Here is a 15,000-nt window from a genome sequence, read left to right as displayed (position 1 = left end):
GCCTTCACAATAAGAGCTCATGGCATATACTTTATAACAGCTTATAACAGGAACTTATCACAAAGAGGCAAGCCCATTAAAAAACATATTACATACCTCCCCTCCTACAAAAATAAAAACGTCCTCGTTTCAAGACAGTAAAAGGAGAAGTGCAAAAAAACAATACAGAGGCTCCGATTTTACATGATTATTCCTTTCTTTCAAAAACGCTACAACGTGTCACCACTTCTGCTCTGAGCGCCTTCAAAATAAGAGCTCACGGCATATCCTGTATAACAGGGGTCAGCAACCATTTTGAAAGCAAGAGCTACTTCTTGGGTACTGATTAATGCCAAGGGCTACCAGTTTGATACACACTTCAATAAATTGCCAAAAATAGCCAATTTGCTCAATTTACCTTTAATAAATATATATATATATATATATATATATATATATATATATATATATATATATATGTATATAAAATTGGTATTTCTGTTTGTCATTCTGTCGTACATTTTTTTTCCTTTTACAGAAGTTTTTTTTGTGGAGAATAAATGATGTAAAAAAAACCACTTAATTGAACAGTTTAAAAGAGGAGGAATTGAAATTTGAAACATAGTTTACCATGAATTTCGACTCTTTAAAATTCAAAATTCAACCGAAAAAAAATGAAGAGAAAAACTGTCTGATTCGAATCTTTTCGAATAAAATAAAAAAAAAAGAACTTATGGAACATCATTAGTATTTTTTCCCGATTAAGATTAGTTTTAGAATTTTGATGACATGTTTTAAATAGGTTCAAATCCAATCTGCACTTTGTTAGAATATATAACACATTGGAGCAAGCTATATTTCTAACAAAGACAAATCATTATTTCTTCTCGGTTTTCTCGAACAAAAATTTGAAAAGCAATTCAAATGACTTTGAAATAAGATTTAAATTTGATTCTACAGATTTTCTAGATTTGCCAGAATAGTTTTTTTGAATTTTAATCATAAATTTGAAGAAATATTTCACAAATATTCTTCGTCGAAAAAACAGAAGCTAAAATGGAGAATTTAATTAAAATGTGTTTATTATTCTTTACAATAAAAAAAATAAAATACTTGAACATTGATTTAAATTGTCAGGAAAGAAGAGGAAGGAATTTAAAAGGTAAAAAGGTATATGTGTTTAAAAATCCTAAAATCATTTTTAAGGTTGTATTTTTTCTCTAAAATTGTCTTTCTGAAAGTTATAAGAAGCAAAGTAAGAAAATAAATGAATTTATTTAAACAAGTGAAGACCAAGTCTTTCAAATATTTTCCTGGATTTTCAAATTCTATTTGAGTTTTGTCTCTCTTAGAATTAAAAATGTCCAGCAAAGCGAGACCAGCTTGCTAGTAAATAAATACAATTTAACAAAATAGAGGCAGCTCACTGGTAAGTGCTGCTATTTGAGCTATTTTTAGAACAGTCCAGCGGGCGACTCATCTGGTCCTTACGGGCGACCTGGTGTTGGTGACCCCTGGTCTACAACGTGTCACCACTTCCGCTCTGAGCGCTTTCAAAATAAGAGCTCCCGGCATACACTGTATAACAGGTTCAAACTTAACATCACAAAGAGGCAAGCCCATAGAAAATAAATGACATACTTCCCCTCTTACAAAAATAAAAACGTCCTCGTTTCAACACAATAACAGGATAAGTGCACAAAAGTTTTACAAGAGGACAACTTTATTTCCTTTCTTTCAAAAACTACAACGTGTCACCACTTCCGCTCTGAGAGCCTTCAAAATAAGAGCTTGCGGCATATACTGTATAACACAGGGGTCACCAACACCAGGTCGCCCGTAAGGACCAGATGAGTCGCCCGCTGGCCTGTTCTAAAAATAGCTCAAATAGCAGCACTTACCAGTGAGCTGCGTTTATTTTTTAAATGTTATTTATTTACTAGCAAGCTGGTCTCGTTTTGCTCGACATTTTTAATTCTAAGAGAGACAAAACTCAAATAGAATTTGAAAATCCAAGAAAATATTTTAAAGACTTGGTCTTCACTTGTTTAAATAAATTCATTTTTTTTTTTACTTTGCTTCTTATAACTTTCAGAAAGACAATTTTAGAGGAAAAAATACAACCGTAAAAATGATTTTAGGATTTTTAAACACATATACCTTTTTACCTTTTAAATTCCTTCCTCTTCTTTCCTGACAATTTAAATCAATGTTCGAGTATGTTTATTTTTTTTATTGTAAAGAATAATAAATACATTTTAATTTAATCCTTCATTTTAGCGAAGAATATTTGTGGAATATTTCTTCAAACTTATGCTTAAAATTCAAAGAAAATATCCTGGCAAATCTAAAAAAAAATCTGTAGAATAAAATTTAAATCTTATTTCAAAGCCTTTTAAAAAATTTTTTTTAATTTTATTCTGGAAAATATAGAAGAAATAATGATTTGTCTTTGTTAGAAATATAGCTTGGTCCAATTTGTTATATATTCTAACAAAGTGCAGATTGGATTTTAACCTATTTAAAACATGTCATCAAAATTCTAAAATTAATCTTAATCAGGAAAAATGACTAAAGATGTTACATAAATTCTTTTTTAATTTTTTTTTTTCAAAAAGATTCGAATTAGCTAGTTTTTCTATTTGTTTTTTCGGTTGAATTTTGAGTCTTAAAGAGTCGAAATTAAAGATAAACTATGTTTCAAAATTAACATTTAATTTTTTTTCCTGTTTTCTCCTCTTTTAAACCATTCAATTAAGTGTGTTTTCATCATTTATTCTCTACAAAAAACATTCCGTAAAAGGAAAAAAAATGTGCGACGGAATGACAGACAGAAATACCATTTTTTTATGTATTTATTAAAGGTAAAATGAGCAAATTGTCTATTTCTGGCAATTTATTGAAGTGTGTATCAAACTGGTAGCCCTTGGCATGAATCAGTACCCAAGAAGTAGGTCTTGGTGTCAAAAAGGTTGGTGACTTTCTGTATTTGAAGTATTCTGTTTCTGATTAATTGTGAATGTATTGGAATGCAGACTTCCCTTAACCTGCCGCACCTTGTTCAGCCTCTTCATCATGTTCACCATCCTCACCAACTGTTGCTTCATGGCCATGTCAGACCCAGCACCCTGGACCAAGTACCTGGAGTAAGTACTCGCCAGGTCCTCTTGTACCCAAACAGGGCCTTTCAACGCAGCACCGTGTGGTATGTTCCCATTTAAGCCTGGCAGGGAATCGAACCCACGGGAGTATTTGATGTCCAAAACCCTAAGTTGGCACGTTGTGTAAATGGTAAAAAAAAATAAAAAAATACAATGATTTGTTCATCCTTTCCAACCTAGATTAGCTCATTTGGAATTTGATTGCCTGTGACAGGGTTAAAAAAAGCTGGCACGAGTGGCAAAAAAGACTGAGAAGGTCGAGGAACGCCTCATTAAACACTTACACTATATCGCCAAAATTATTCGGTCACCCATGCAAAATAGGAGAATCGGGTGTCCTAATCGGGCCACAGGTGTATAAAATCAAGCACTTAGGCATGGAGATGTGAAGTGAATTATATTTATATAGCGCTTTTTCTCTAGTGACTCAAAGCAGTTTAAATAGTGAAACCCAATATCTAAGTTACATTTAAACCAGTGTGGGTGGCACTTGGAGTAGGTGGGTAAAGTGTCTTGCCCAAGGACACAGCGACAGTGACTAGGATAGCGGAAGCGGGGATCGAACCTGCAACCCTCAAATTGCTGGCAGGGCCGCTCTACCAACCGAGCTATACCGCCCCACCAGAGATGGGCCGCATGGAATTTCCTCGCTCCTAAATATTCCAATGCAAACTTTATTATAAGAAAATTGGAAGATTTTGGGAACAACAGCAACTCAGCCACCAAGTGGTAGGTCATGAAAACTGACAGAGAGGGGATCAGCGGAGGAATTATGGTGTGAGGTTGTTTTTCAGGAGTTAGTTCCAGTGAAAGGAACTTCGAATGCTCCAAGATACCAAAACATTTTTGGAAAATTCCATGCTCCTAAAATTTGTGCGAACAGTTTGGAGCGAGCTTGTTCCTTTTCCAACATGACTGTGCACCAGTGCACAAAGCAAAGGTCCATAAAGACGTGGATGACAGAGTCTGATGTGAATGAACTTGACTGGCCTGCACAGAGTCCTGACCCGAACCCGATAAAACCCCTTTGGGATGAATTCAAACAGAGACTGAGAGCCAAGCTGGCACAAGTGGCAAAAAAAGACTGAGAATGTTGAGGAACGCTCATCAAACACTTATCCTATATTGTCGAAATGATTTGGTCACCCATGCAAATGAGGAGAATCAGGTGTCCTAATCACTTGGCCCCGAGACACAGGTGTGTAAAATCAAGCACCTAGGCAAGGAGATGGGCCGCTCTCAGTGATTTCCAGCATGGAACTGTCATAGGATGCCACCTGTGCAACACATCCAGTCGTGGAATTTCCTCGCTCCTAAATATTCCAATGCAAACTTGAACTTGATTATAGGAAAATTGGAAGATTTTGGGAACAACAGCAACTCAGCCACCAAGTGGTAGGCCACGTAAACTGACAGAGAGCGGGTCAGCGGAGGAATTATGGTGTGGGGTTGATTTTCAGGAGTTAGTTCCAGTGAAAGGAACTTTGAATGCTCCAAGATACCCCAAAAAATTTGGACAATTCCATGCTCCCAATATTTGTGGGAACAGTTTCGAGCGAGCTTGTTCCTTTTCCAACATGACTGTGCACCAGTGCACAAAGCAAAGGTCCATAAAGACGTGGATGACAGAGTCTGATGTGGATGAACTTGACTGGCCTGCACAGAGTCCTGACCTGAACCCGATAAAACACATTTGGGATGAATTCAAACAGAGACTGAGAGCCAAGCTGGCACAAGTGGAAAAAAAAGACTGAGAATGTTGAGGAACGCTCATCAAACACTTATCCTATATTGTCGAAATGATTTGGTCACCCATGCAAATGAGGAGAATCAGGTGTCCTAATCACTTGGCCCCGAGACACAGGTGTGTAACATCAAGCACTTAGGCAAGGAGATGGGCCGCTCTCAGTGATTTCCAGCATGGAACTGTCATAGGATGCCACCTGTGCAACAAATCCAGTCGTGGAATTTCCTCGCTCCTAAATATTCCAATGCAAACTTGAACTTGATTATAGGAAAATGGAAGATTTTGGGAACAACAGCAACTCAGCCACCAAGTGGTAGGCCACGTAAACTGACAGAGAGCGGGTCAGCGGAGGAATTATGGTGTGGGGTTGTTTTTCAGGAGTTAGTTCCAGTGAAAGGAACTTTGAATGCTCCAAGATACCCCAAAAAATTTGGACAAGTCCATGCTCCCAATATTTGTGGGAACAGTTTGGAGCGAGCTTGTTCCTTTTCCAACACGACTGTGCACCAGTGCACAAAGCAAAGGTCCATAAAGACGTGGATGACAGTGTCTGATGTGGATGAACTTGACTGGCCTGCACAGAGTCCTGACCCGAACCCGATAAAACCCCTTTGGGATGAATTCAAACAGAAACTGAGAGCCAAGCTGGCACAAGTGGCAAAAAAAGACTGAGAATGTTGAGGAACGCTCATCAAACACTTATCCTATATTGTCGAAATGATTTGGTCACCCATGCAAATGAGGAGAATCAGGTGTCCTAATCACTTGGCCCCGAGACACAGGTGTGTAAAATCAAGCACTTAGGAAAGGAGATGGGCCGCTCTCAGTGATTTCCAGCATGGAACTGTCATAGGATGCCACCTGTGCAACAAATCCAGTCGTGGAATTTCCTCGCTCCTAAATATTCCAATGCAAACTTGAACTTGATCATAGGAAAATGGAAGATTTTGGGAACAACAGCAACTCAGCCACCAAGTGGTAGGCCACGTAAAGTGACAGAGAGCGGGTCAGCGGAGGAATTAGGGTCTGAGGTGGTTTTTCAGGAGTTAGTTCCAGTGAAAGGAACTTTGAATACTCCAAGATACCAAAAAAATTTAGGAAAATTCCATGCTCCTAAAATTTGTGGGAAGAGTTTGGAGCGAGCTTGTTCCTTTTCCAACATGACTGTGCACCAGTGCACAAAGCAAAGGTCCATAAAGACGTGGATGACAGAGTCTGATGTGGATGAACTTGACTGGCCTGCACAGAGTCCTGACCAGAACCTGATAAAACACCTTTGGGATGAATTTGAACAGAAACTTAGAGCCAGGCCTTCTCAACCAACATCACCGATGCTCTTATGGAAGAATGGCGGAAAATTCCTATAAACCCACTCCGCAACCTTGTGGACAGCCTTCCCAGAAAAGTTGAAGCTGTAATAGCTGCAAAAGGTGGACCCGCATCATATTGAACGCTATGGGTTAGGACTGGGATGGCACTTCTAGGTCATATGTGAGTCAAGGCAGGTGGCCAAATACTTTTGGCAATATAGTATATTTGGAACATCCCACAGGTGTGCAGGTTAATTGGGAACAGGTGGGTGCCATGATTGGCTATAAAAGCAGCTTCAGTTGTTCCCAAACAAGGACGGGGCGAGGGTCACCACGTTGTCAGCAAATGTGTGAGCAATTTGTCCGAACAGTTTAAGAACAACATTTCTCAACAAGCTATTGCAAGGAATTTCGGGATTTCACCATCTACGGTCCGTAATACCATCAAAAGGTTCAGAAAATCTGGAGAAGTCACTGCACTTGGATCCCTTAGGCATCAAAAAGTGACATCAGTGTGTAAAGGATATCACCGCATGGGCTCAGGAACACTTCAGAAAACCACTGTCAGTAACTCCAGTTCGTCGCTACTTCTGTAAGTGCAAGTTAAAACTCTACTATGCAACGCCAAAGTAATTTATCAACAACACCCGGGAAACGCCGCCGGCTCTAAGATGGACCGATGCAAAGTGGAAAAGTGTTCAGTGGTGTGACAAGTCCACATTTCAAATTGTTTTTGGTAACTGTGGACGTCGTGTCCAACGGAACAAAGAGGAAAAGAACCATCCGGATTGTTCTAGGTGCAAAGTTGAAAAGTCAGCATCTGTGATGGTATGGGGGTGTAGTAGTGCCTAAAGGCACCATTAATTGAAAGGTACATACAGTTTTTGGAGTGACATATGTTGCCATCCAAGGACGCCCCTGCTTATTTCAGTCAAGCCCTGTGTTCACAACAGCCTGGCTTCATAGTTAACTTAACTTAAGCTGTGCATCAAGCAAGAATGGGAAAGAATTCCACCTGAAAAGTCTCAAAAATGTGTCTCCTCAGTTCCCAAACGTTTACAGAGTGTTGTTAAAAGGAAAGGCCATGTAACACAGTGGTAAAAAATGCCCCTGTGACGACTTTTTTGCTGCCATTAAAATCTAAGTTGATGATTATTTGCAAAAAAAATAATTAAGTTTTCCAGTTGGAACGTTAAATATCTTGTCTTTGCAGTCTATTCAATTGAATATAAGTTGAAAAGTGCCAGGACTTGGACTATGACCTGGATGGTTTCTCTGATGCAAAGGGAAATTGGCACGAGCCAGACGTGAATGTAAGTCCATTTTTATTTAATACACTAACAAACTACAAAAAGGCAAACAAATGGCGCGCACAATGGCGGAGAACAAACTCGACTACTGAAAACAACAAACACTAGCACGAAGACATGATTATGAACAAAAGACATTAACTGTGGCATAAAACAAACCAAAAACTTACATGGCATGGACTAGAACAATAAACAGCATAGCACGGCATGAAGGCAGTTGAGGAATATGTAAAGTCTCCAGGCTGAACACTTGACAACTACAGGTTTAAATAACACCAGTGATTGAACAGGTGCGTGACATGACAGGCCAAACTAACGAGTTGCTATGGTGATAAAAAACAAACAAGTGCAAACATAGGAACCGATTGTCCAAAAAAACTAAACAAAACATGACCAAAACCAAACATTATCCGGTGGGTGTGACAAATCATGTATTTTGTTTTTATTTACCATTTACACAACGTGTCAACTCCACTGGTTTTGGGTTTTTGTATAATTTTTCGACATTAATTAGCGTACCCTAGACAGATAATTTTCTTATTTTTATTGCCATGACTAGAAAATTATTTTTCTTGCATGAAATGTTTTTTAAACATGGACATAAACATGCTTTTAATAAAAAAAAAACCTAAGTGTGTTGCCAGAGTTTATTTGTATTCCCGCTGTAGGTGCACTTGCATGCAGAGAAGTTGCACATCAATAACACAAAAAGGACTTAAGTGTGTGTTTAACCAACCTTTTTTATTCCATTTCCTGTTCAGATACACTTTCACTGCCATTTACACGTTTGAGTCAGTGATAAAGATATTTGCCCGTGGATTCTGCACAGTTCCGTTCACCTTTTTGAGGGACCCGTGGAACTGGTTGGACTTCAGCGTCATCGTCATGGCGTGAGTAACCGTGCAGAGTCTGGCCTCCATTCCTAACTGCTGTGTCTCAGTGTTTACATGCCCAAAGATTGCACTCACGTCAAATATTCCCCTTAAAATGTGATTTGTAAACGTTGCTTTATTACAAGCGAGTGTCATTACAACAGGTCTGCAGTACCCGGAGGAGGCCAGGTCAAAAAATGAAGGACTCCTAACCTGGAGTAGCCAAACCATCAGTTTTTATATTCATCAATCAATTATGTTTATTTATATAGCCCGGTGACACTCTCAAGCCGTCGTCTTGTGGGTTCCAGGGACCCCCAAGGAAGGACATGCCTTTTTAGCAGGTGTAGACTTCTTTATTTTTCCAAATAAGACAAGTCTCCTCCGTATAGCTTTTCAGCTCCACTTCTTCGCTCGCTCTCCTCCTCTCTCGCTGCGCGTCAGCTTCACGTTGGCTCCTTCCAGTCTTTACGCCTCTCTTCCCCACGTTCACAGCTGCCGCCCCTTTTTAACAGTGCGAGAGGATTCATTAATTGTGTACAGGTGTGCGATCCATGCACCTGATCTCGCTTGCGGAGTCGCTCCCGGTACGCCCCGCCTCGCCGCTCGCTCGCCATTCCCCGCCTCCTCGCCGCCATCTTGGGCCGGGCTCCAGCGTGCCCTGCCTCTCTGTCGAACCGCCTCTCCACAGGCCCTAAATCATAAGTGTCTCAAAGGGCTGCACAAGCCACAACGACATCCGCGGTACAGAGCCCACATAAGGGCCAGGAAAAACATAGTCATTGTCGGTGACAATGACTATGAGAAACCTTGGAGAGGACCCTGATATTGTGAAATATTCCTCCTTTCTATCTCTGGGTATGTGTGTGCTAAGTCAGGAAAGCGCATCCTGACCATAAAAGGAGATGTTCATGTGTAAGTCTGGAAAATAACTGCTTTGAGTCATAACTCAAATGTTGACATTGAGCTAGACAGGTAGTCTTTTCTCAAGGATAGGGCTATCACTTTTGCATTCCGAAGTCCCAATTAGAGCCTGTTTTCCTAGACTCTAAAAATGGGACCCATGTTCAAAGTCGACCTGTGATGAGGTGGCAACTTCTCCAGGGTGCACCCCGCCTTCCGCCCGAATGCAGCTGAGATATGCTCCAGCAAACCCCCGCCCACCGCCCCCCGCCACCCCGAAAGGGACAAGCGGTAGAAAATGTAAATGGCTGAAAAGTTAACTAGCTCCCCCGTTGTGCACATGTAGTTACGTATATCCAGCTGTTTGGTTTGATGCCAAATCAGGTGGGGCGGTATAGCTCGGTCGGTTGAGTGCTTGAAATTGAGGGTTCCGGGTTCAATCCCCGCTTCCGCCGTCCCAGTCACTGCCGTTGTGTCTGTTAAATCATAACATGTAGTATAGATTGGATCACTTCTCGTAGGAAAAGAGGCTGTAATTGGGAATTTGAAATGCAAAAGTGATAGCCCTCTCCTTGAGAAAAGACTACCTGTCTAGCTAAACGCCAACATTTGAGTTTTGACTCAAAGCAGTTGTTTTCCACACACTTACACACGAACGTCTCCTTTTATGGTCAGACTGCACTCTCCTGACTTAGCACACACACACACCCAGAGACAGAAAGGAGAAATATAAAAACTGATGGTTTTGGTTCTCCAGTTTAAGAGTCTGTGAGAGTCTTACCGTCGTGCGGGTTCCCAGGACCACCAAGGAAGGACATTGCTTGAGCAGGTGTAGACTTCTTTATTTTTTCAAATAAATCTTAGTGCAGGTCGGGTTGCTTTTCAGCTCCTTCCTTCGCCACCGCTCGCGTTTCGGTCCGCTCTTTAGTCGGCCGCGTCTTCGTCCGCCTCTTGCTCTCCGTCTCTCACGTTCTCTTCTGCCTTGCTTGTGCTGCGTCTTCTGGCTCTCCAACTCCTTCTGCCTCCCCTTCCTCTGCTGCTGCCCTTTTATACAGCGAGAGGAGATTCATTGATTGTGTACAGGTGTGCGATCCACACACCTGAACTCGATTGTGGCGTCGCTCCTGCACGCCCCGCCTCGCCTCCATCTTGGGCCGGGCTCCAGCGTGCCCTGCCTCGCCGTCGGACTGCCAGCCTCGCCTCTCCACAGAGTCCTTAAATTTTTGACCTAGGCTCCTCCAGGTACTGCAGACCTGTTTTAATGACACTCGCTTGTAATACAGCTACTTTTACACATCACCTTTTAAGAGGAATATTTGACGTGAGTGCAACCTTTGGGGATGTAAACACTGAGACACAGCAGTTAAGAATGGAGACCAGACTCAATCCTCTTGAAATTGCAGATATGTAACAGAATTCGTAGACCTGGGAAACGTCTCCGCACTCAGAACCTTCAGAGTGCTTCGTGCCCTGAAAACCATCTCGGTCATACCAGGTAAAACGCGACTTTTTTGTTGTCGTCGTTGCATGTTTCCAATCCAGCCGATGCGTCCCCGTCCTCCGTGCAGGTCTGAAGACCATCGTGGGAGCCCTGATCCAGTCCGTGAAGAAGCTGGCGGACGTCATGATCCTGACCGTGTTCTGTCTCAGCGTCTTCGCCCTGATCGGCCTTCAGCTTTTCATGGGGCTGCTCCGGCAAAAGTGCATCCGGAGCCTGGCGCACTGCATCAACTCCTCCTACGGTCTCAATGCGTCTTTCATCTGCAACAACAGGACCTGGAACTCCAGGGCGGACTTTCTCACCAGCGAAGGTCAGCCATTCGTACAATCTGGGGACCTCGGTTTCCGGGCCGTAGAAATGTGAAAATTCAACCGTTTTTCTTTGTTTTTCCTGCAGATAATTTTTACAAAGTGGAAGGAGCAAAGGATGCCTTAATATGCGGATACGGCAGTGATGCGGGGTAAGTGAGTAATCCTATATATCAATGTCTAATGGCTTTTGACGGCACGCATGTCATCTTTACGGGCCAATAGACCCTTTTTACGCAGAGCACAAAGAGACACAAAGGCCGGGGGCAGGGTTCAGTCCATGACATAATGTATAAGGTCCTGATCCCGGGGGAGGGTTGGGTGTTGTCGTAGCGTGAGAGAGGCTGTGCGCAAGACATGCGGCCTGGATTATCGCCATAGCGCCACTGGCACCCTGCACCCAGGGATGAGGACTTGCCAGCTGGGGAGAAGGGGGGGTCTTTGGAGATTTCGTCATCTGTAAAAGCTCCACGAAAATGATGAGGTTGAACCGGAGTTGATTGATTGGCTGTCCTGGTAATCCATAGATAAGATTGGTAAGAAATAGGTATGTTTACCACCCTGACTTCAATGCAATATCAAGCATGTCAAGGACTTTGTTCCTAGCGACACCGGCCAAATATTGCTACTCAGCCTACATGCGGCGTAATCCCGTAAATCTGCAAATGCTTTTGAAATAAGCACAACAGGATGAGTCTGGCCCGCGCCAGGCCCGGTTCAAGGGGTTAGCGTGAATAAATACCCATCTGTGGCGGGCCGGGTTTTCTGCCGCTTCGGGGGTCCGCAGGTGCTGGTGGTGATGATGCTGGACTGAGTTAGATGTGAAAGAAGGATTTGTGTTACATGTAAATATAAACGGAATGTAATCCTTTTCAGCCCATAGTCAGTTGAATGCACTACAAAGACAAGATGTTTGATGTTCACACTCATAAACTGTATTTTTTTTTTTTTTTTTTTGCAAAAAATTAACTTAGAATTTCATGGCTGCAACACATGCCAAAGTAGTTGGGAAAGGGCATGTTCACCACTGTGTTACATCACCTTTTCTTTTAACAACACTCAATAAACGTTTGGGAACTGAGGAAACTAATTGTTGAAGCTTCGGAAGTGGAATTCTTTCCCATTCTTGTTTTATGTAGAGCTTCAGTCCTTCAACAGTCCGGGGTCTCCGCTGTCCTATTTTACGCTTCACACATTTTCCATGGGAGACAGGTCTGGACTGCAGGCGGGCCAGGAAAGTACCCGCACTTTTTTTTTTTACCAACCCACGCTGTTTTGAAGTGAAGTGAAGTGAATTATATTTATATAGCGCTTTTCTCTAGTGACTCAAAGCGCTTTACATAGGGAAACCCAATATCTAAGTTACATTTAAACCAGTGTGGGTGGCACTGGGAGCAGGTGAGCAAAGTGTCTTGCCCAAGGACACAACGGCAGTGACTAGGATGGCGGAAGCGGGAATCGAACCTGGAACCCTCAAGTTGTTGGCACAGCCGCTCTATCAACTGAGCTATACCGTTGTAACACGTGCTGAATGTGTCTTGGCATGAAATAAGCAGGGGCGTCCATGAAAAAGATGGCGCTTAGATGGCAGCATATGTTGTTCCAAAACCTGTATGTACCTTTCAGCATCAATGGTGCCTTCACATATGTGTAAGTTAGCCACTAATACACCCCCATACCATCACAGATGCTGGCTTTTCCACTTTGCGTCGATAACAGTCTGGATGGTTCGCTTCCCCTTTGGTCCGGATGACACGATGTTGAATATTTCCAAAAACAATTTGAAATGTGGACTCGTCAGACCACAGAACACTTTTCCACTTTGCATCAGTCCATCTTAGATGATCTCGGGCCCAGAGAAGCCGGCGGCGTTTCTGGATGTTGTTGATAAATGGCTTTCGCTTTCAATAGTAGCGCTTTAACTTGCACTTACAGATGTAGCGACCAACTGTATTTAGCGACAGTGGTTTTCTGAAGTGTTCCTGAGCCCATGTGGTGATATCCTTTAGAGATTGATGTCGGTTTTTGATACAGTGCTGGTTGAGGGATCATTCAATGTTGGTTTCCGGCCATGCCGCTTACGTGGAGTGATTTCTCCAGATTCTCTGAACCTTTTGATGATATTATGGAGCGTAGATGTTGAAATCCCTACATTTCTTGCAATGTCACTTTGAGAAAGGTTGTTCTTAAACTGTTTGACTATTTGCTCACGCAGTTGTGGACAAAGGGGTGTACCTCGCCCCATCCTTTCTTGTGAAAGACTGAGCATTTTTTGGGAAGCTGCTTTTATATCCAATCATGGCACCCACCTGTTCCCAATTAGCCTGCACACCTGTGGGATGTTCCAAATAAGTGTTTGATGGGGCGGCATAGCTCGGTTGGTAGAGTGGCCGTGCCAGCAACTTGAGGGTTGCAGGTTCGATTCCCGCTTGTGCCATCCTAGTCACTGCCGTTGTGTCCTTGGGCAAGACACTTTACCCACCTGCTCCCAGTGCCACCCACACTGCTTTAAATGTAACTTAGATATTGGGTTTCACTATGTAAAGCGCTTTGAGTCACCTGAGAAAAGCGCTATATAAATATAATTAACTTCACATGAGCATTCCCCAACTTTATCAGTATTTATTGCCACCTTTCCCAACTTCTTTGTCATGTGTTGCTGGCATCAAATTCTAAAGTTAATGATTATTTGGAACAACAAAAAAAAGTTTATGAGTTTGGACATGAAATATGTTGTCTTTGTAGCATATTCAACTGAATATGGCTTGAAAAGGATTTGCAAATCATTGTATTCTGTTTATATTTACATCTAACACCATTTCCCAACTCATATGGAAATGGGGTCTGTATATATATGTATATATATGTATGTATGTATATATGTATATATATGTATGTGTGTATATATATATATATATGATAGCCCCCACCACTCCCTGGGTGGCGAGTCCGAGTACTTGGCATGGGAGGACCTAAGCCTCCAGCTCTATTTTAGACTCTGATTATCAAGAATCATGATGTCACTGTCATGACCTGTCACAAAAAGCCATGTTTTATTTTGAGTTTGATGACGTTTTCCTGCATTCGCTGTTTTAGTTCCTGACTTGTGCTCGTATTTTGACAGCACTTCCTGTTTGCTGTGTGCTCACCTGCAGTAACTTCAACCATTTACTTTTACATTAAATTATGGTGATCATTTCATTGAGTAAAAATGTAAAAATACAAAATGTTTAAAAATGAAGTTTGGTAAAATGCAGTGTTTTAAAAAAAAAAGGTCAGTGCAGAAATATTTGTTGCTTCAAAGCTCAAGACACATCCGGTAAATTAAGACCGAATCGAGCCTGTAAGGTGCTTTTGTTACGTTCTTGTTTAGGACTTTCCTGTCCCATGCCTTTTATTTTGTAGATGTTGCTTCCACACATGCTGCCTGATTGGCAACCGGGGCACACCTGTACCTGATTGCCAATCAGGATTCTATTTCAGTCCGAGAATGTCATCTAATTGCTTCATGTCTATATGTTGTTCTCTGAAGGACTATTTAACTAGTTACTTCAAAATTGAAGATTTGTGTCTTGTGCACTCACTTCTTTGGGTTTTCTCCAATCTTCATTTCTCCTCTCCATGTGAGTGCGCCTTTTGTTTATATTACATAATATTTTACTTACCGTCTCTAAATCCTTGGGGGTCACGGCGCAAACCTTCCTAACTATCTTCCTGACAGCTTTAGTCTCAAAATACCCGAAGTAGGTCTTGAGTTTTGAAGCAAAGAGTATTCCTGCACTGATTTTTTTTTTCCTCGTCTGAATTTTCTTACACTAAATATTTTGTGACGGACTCTTGCCGTCGTCGTGTGGGTTCCATGGACCGCTCAGGAAGGACATTGCTGAGCAGGTTTGACTCTTGTTTATT

At 41.9% G+C, this 15,000-nt stretch overlaps 1 protein-coding gene across 3 annotated transcripts in view; it reads left to right on the top strand.

Annotated features, from left to right (window-relative positions):
• Positions 1 to 15,000, top strand: part of LOC133545012 (sodium channel protein type 4 subunit alpha B-like) — a 132,916-nt gene that overhangs the window by 51,645 nt on the left and 66,271 nt on the right. For all 3 annotated transcript variants that reach the window (XR_009804707.1, XM_061890298.1, XM_061890297.1), the window contains exons 4-8: positions 3,036 to 3,125; positions 8,269 to 8,397; positions 10,686 to 10,777; positions 10,851 to 11,093; positions 11,180 to 11,243. Coding sequence is in view for 2 of the 3 variants with exons in the window: in XM_061890298.1 (XP_061746282.1) it covers positions 3,036 to 3,125; positions 8,269 to 8,397; positions 10,686 to 10,777; positions 10,851 to 11,093; positions 11,180 to 11,243 (618 nt within the window). In the remaining variant the exon portion in view is untranslated. The remainder of the gene's footprint in view (positions 1 to 3,035; positions 3,126 to 8,268; positions 8,398 to 10,685; positions 10,778 to 10,850; positions 11,094 to 11,179; positions 11,244 to 15,000) is intronic.

Source organism: Nerophis ophidion, linkage group LG28, assembly GCF_033978795.1.
Source record: "Nerophis ophidion isolate RoL-2023_Sa linkage group LG28, RoL_Noph_v1.0, whole genome shotgun sequence".
In the NCBI taxonomy this organism is placed as follows: Eukaryota; Metazoa; Chordata; class Actinopteri; order Syngnathiformes; family Syngnathidae; genus Nerophis; species Nerophis ophidion.
Note: the sequence above shows the minus strand (reverse complement) of the source record. Positions and strands in the feature narration are given on the sequence as shown.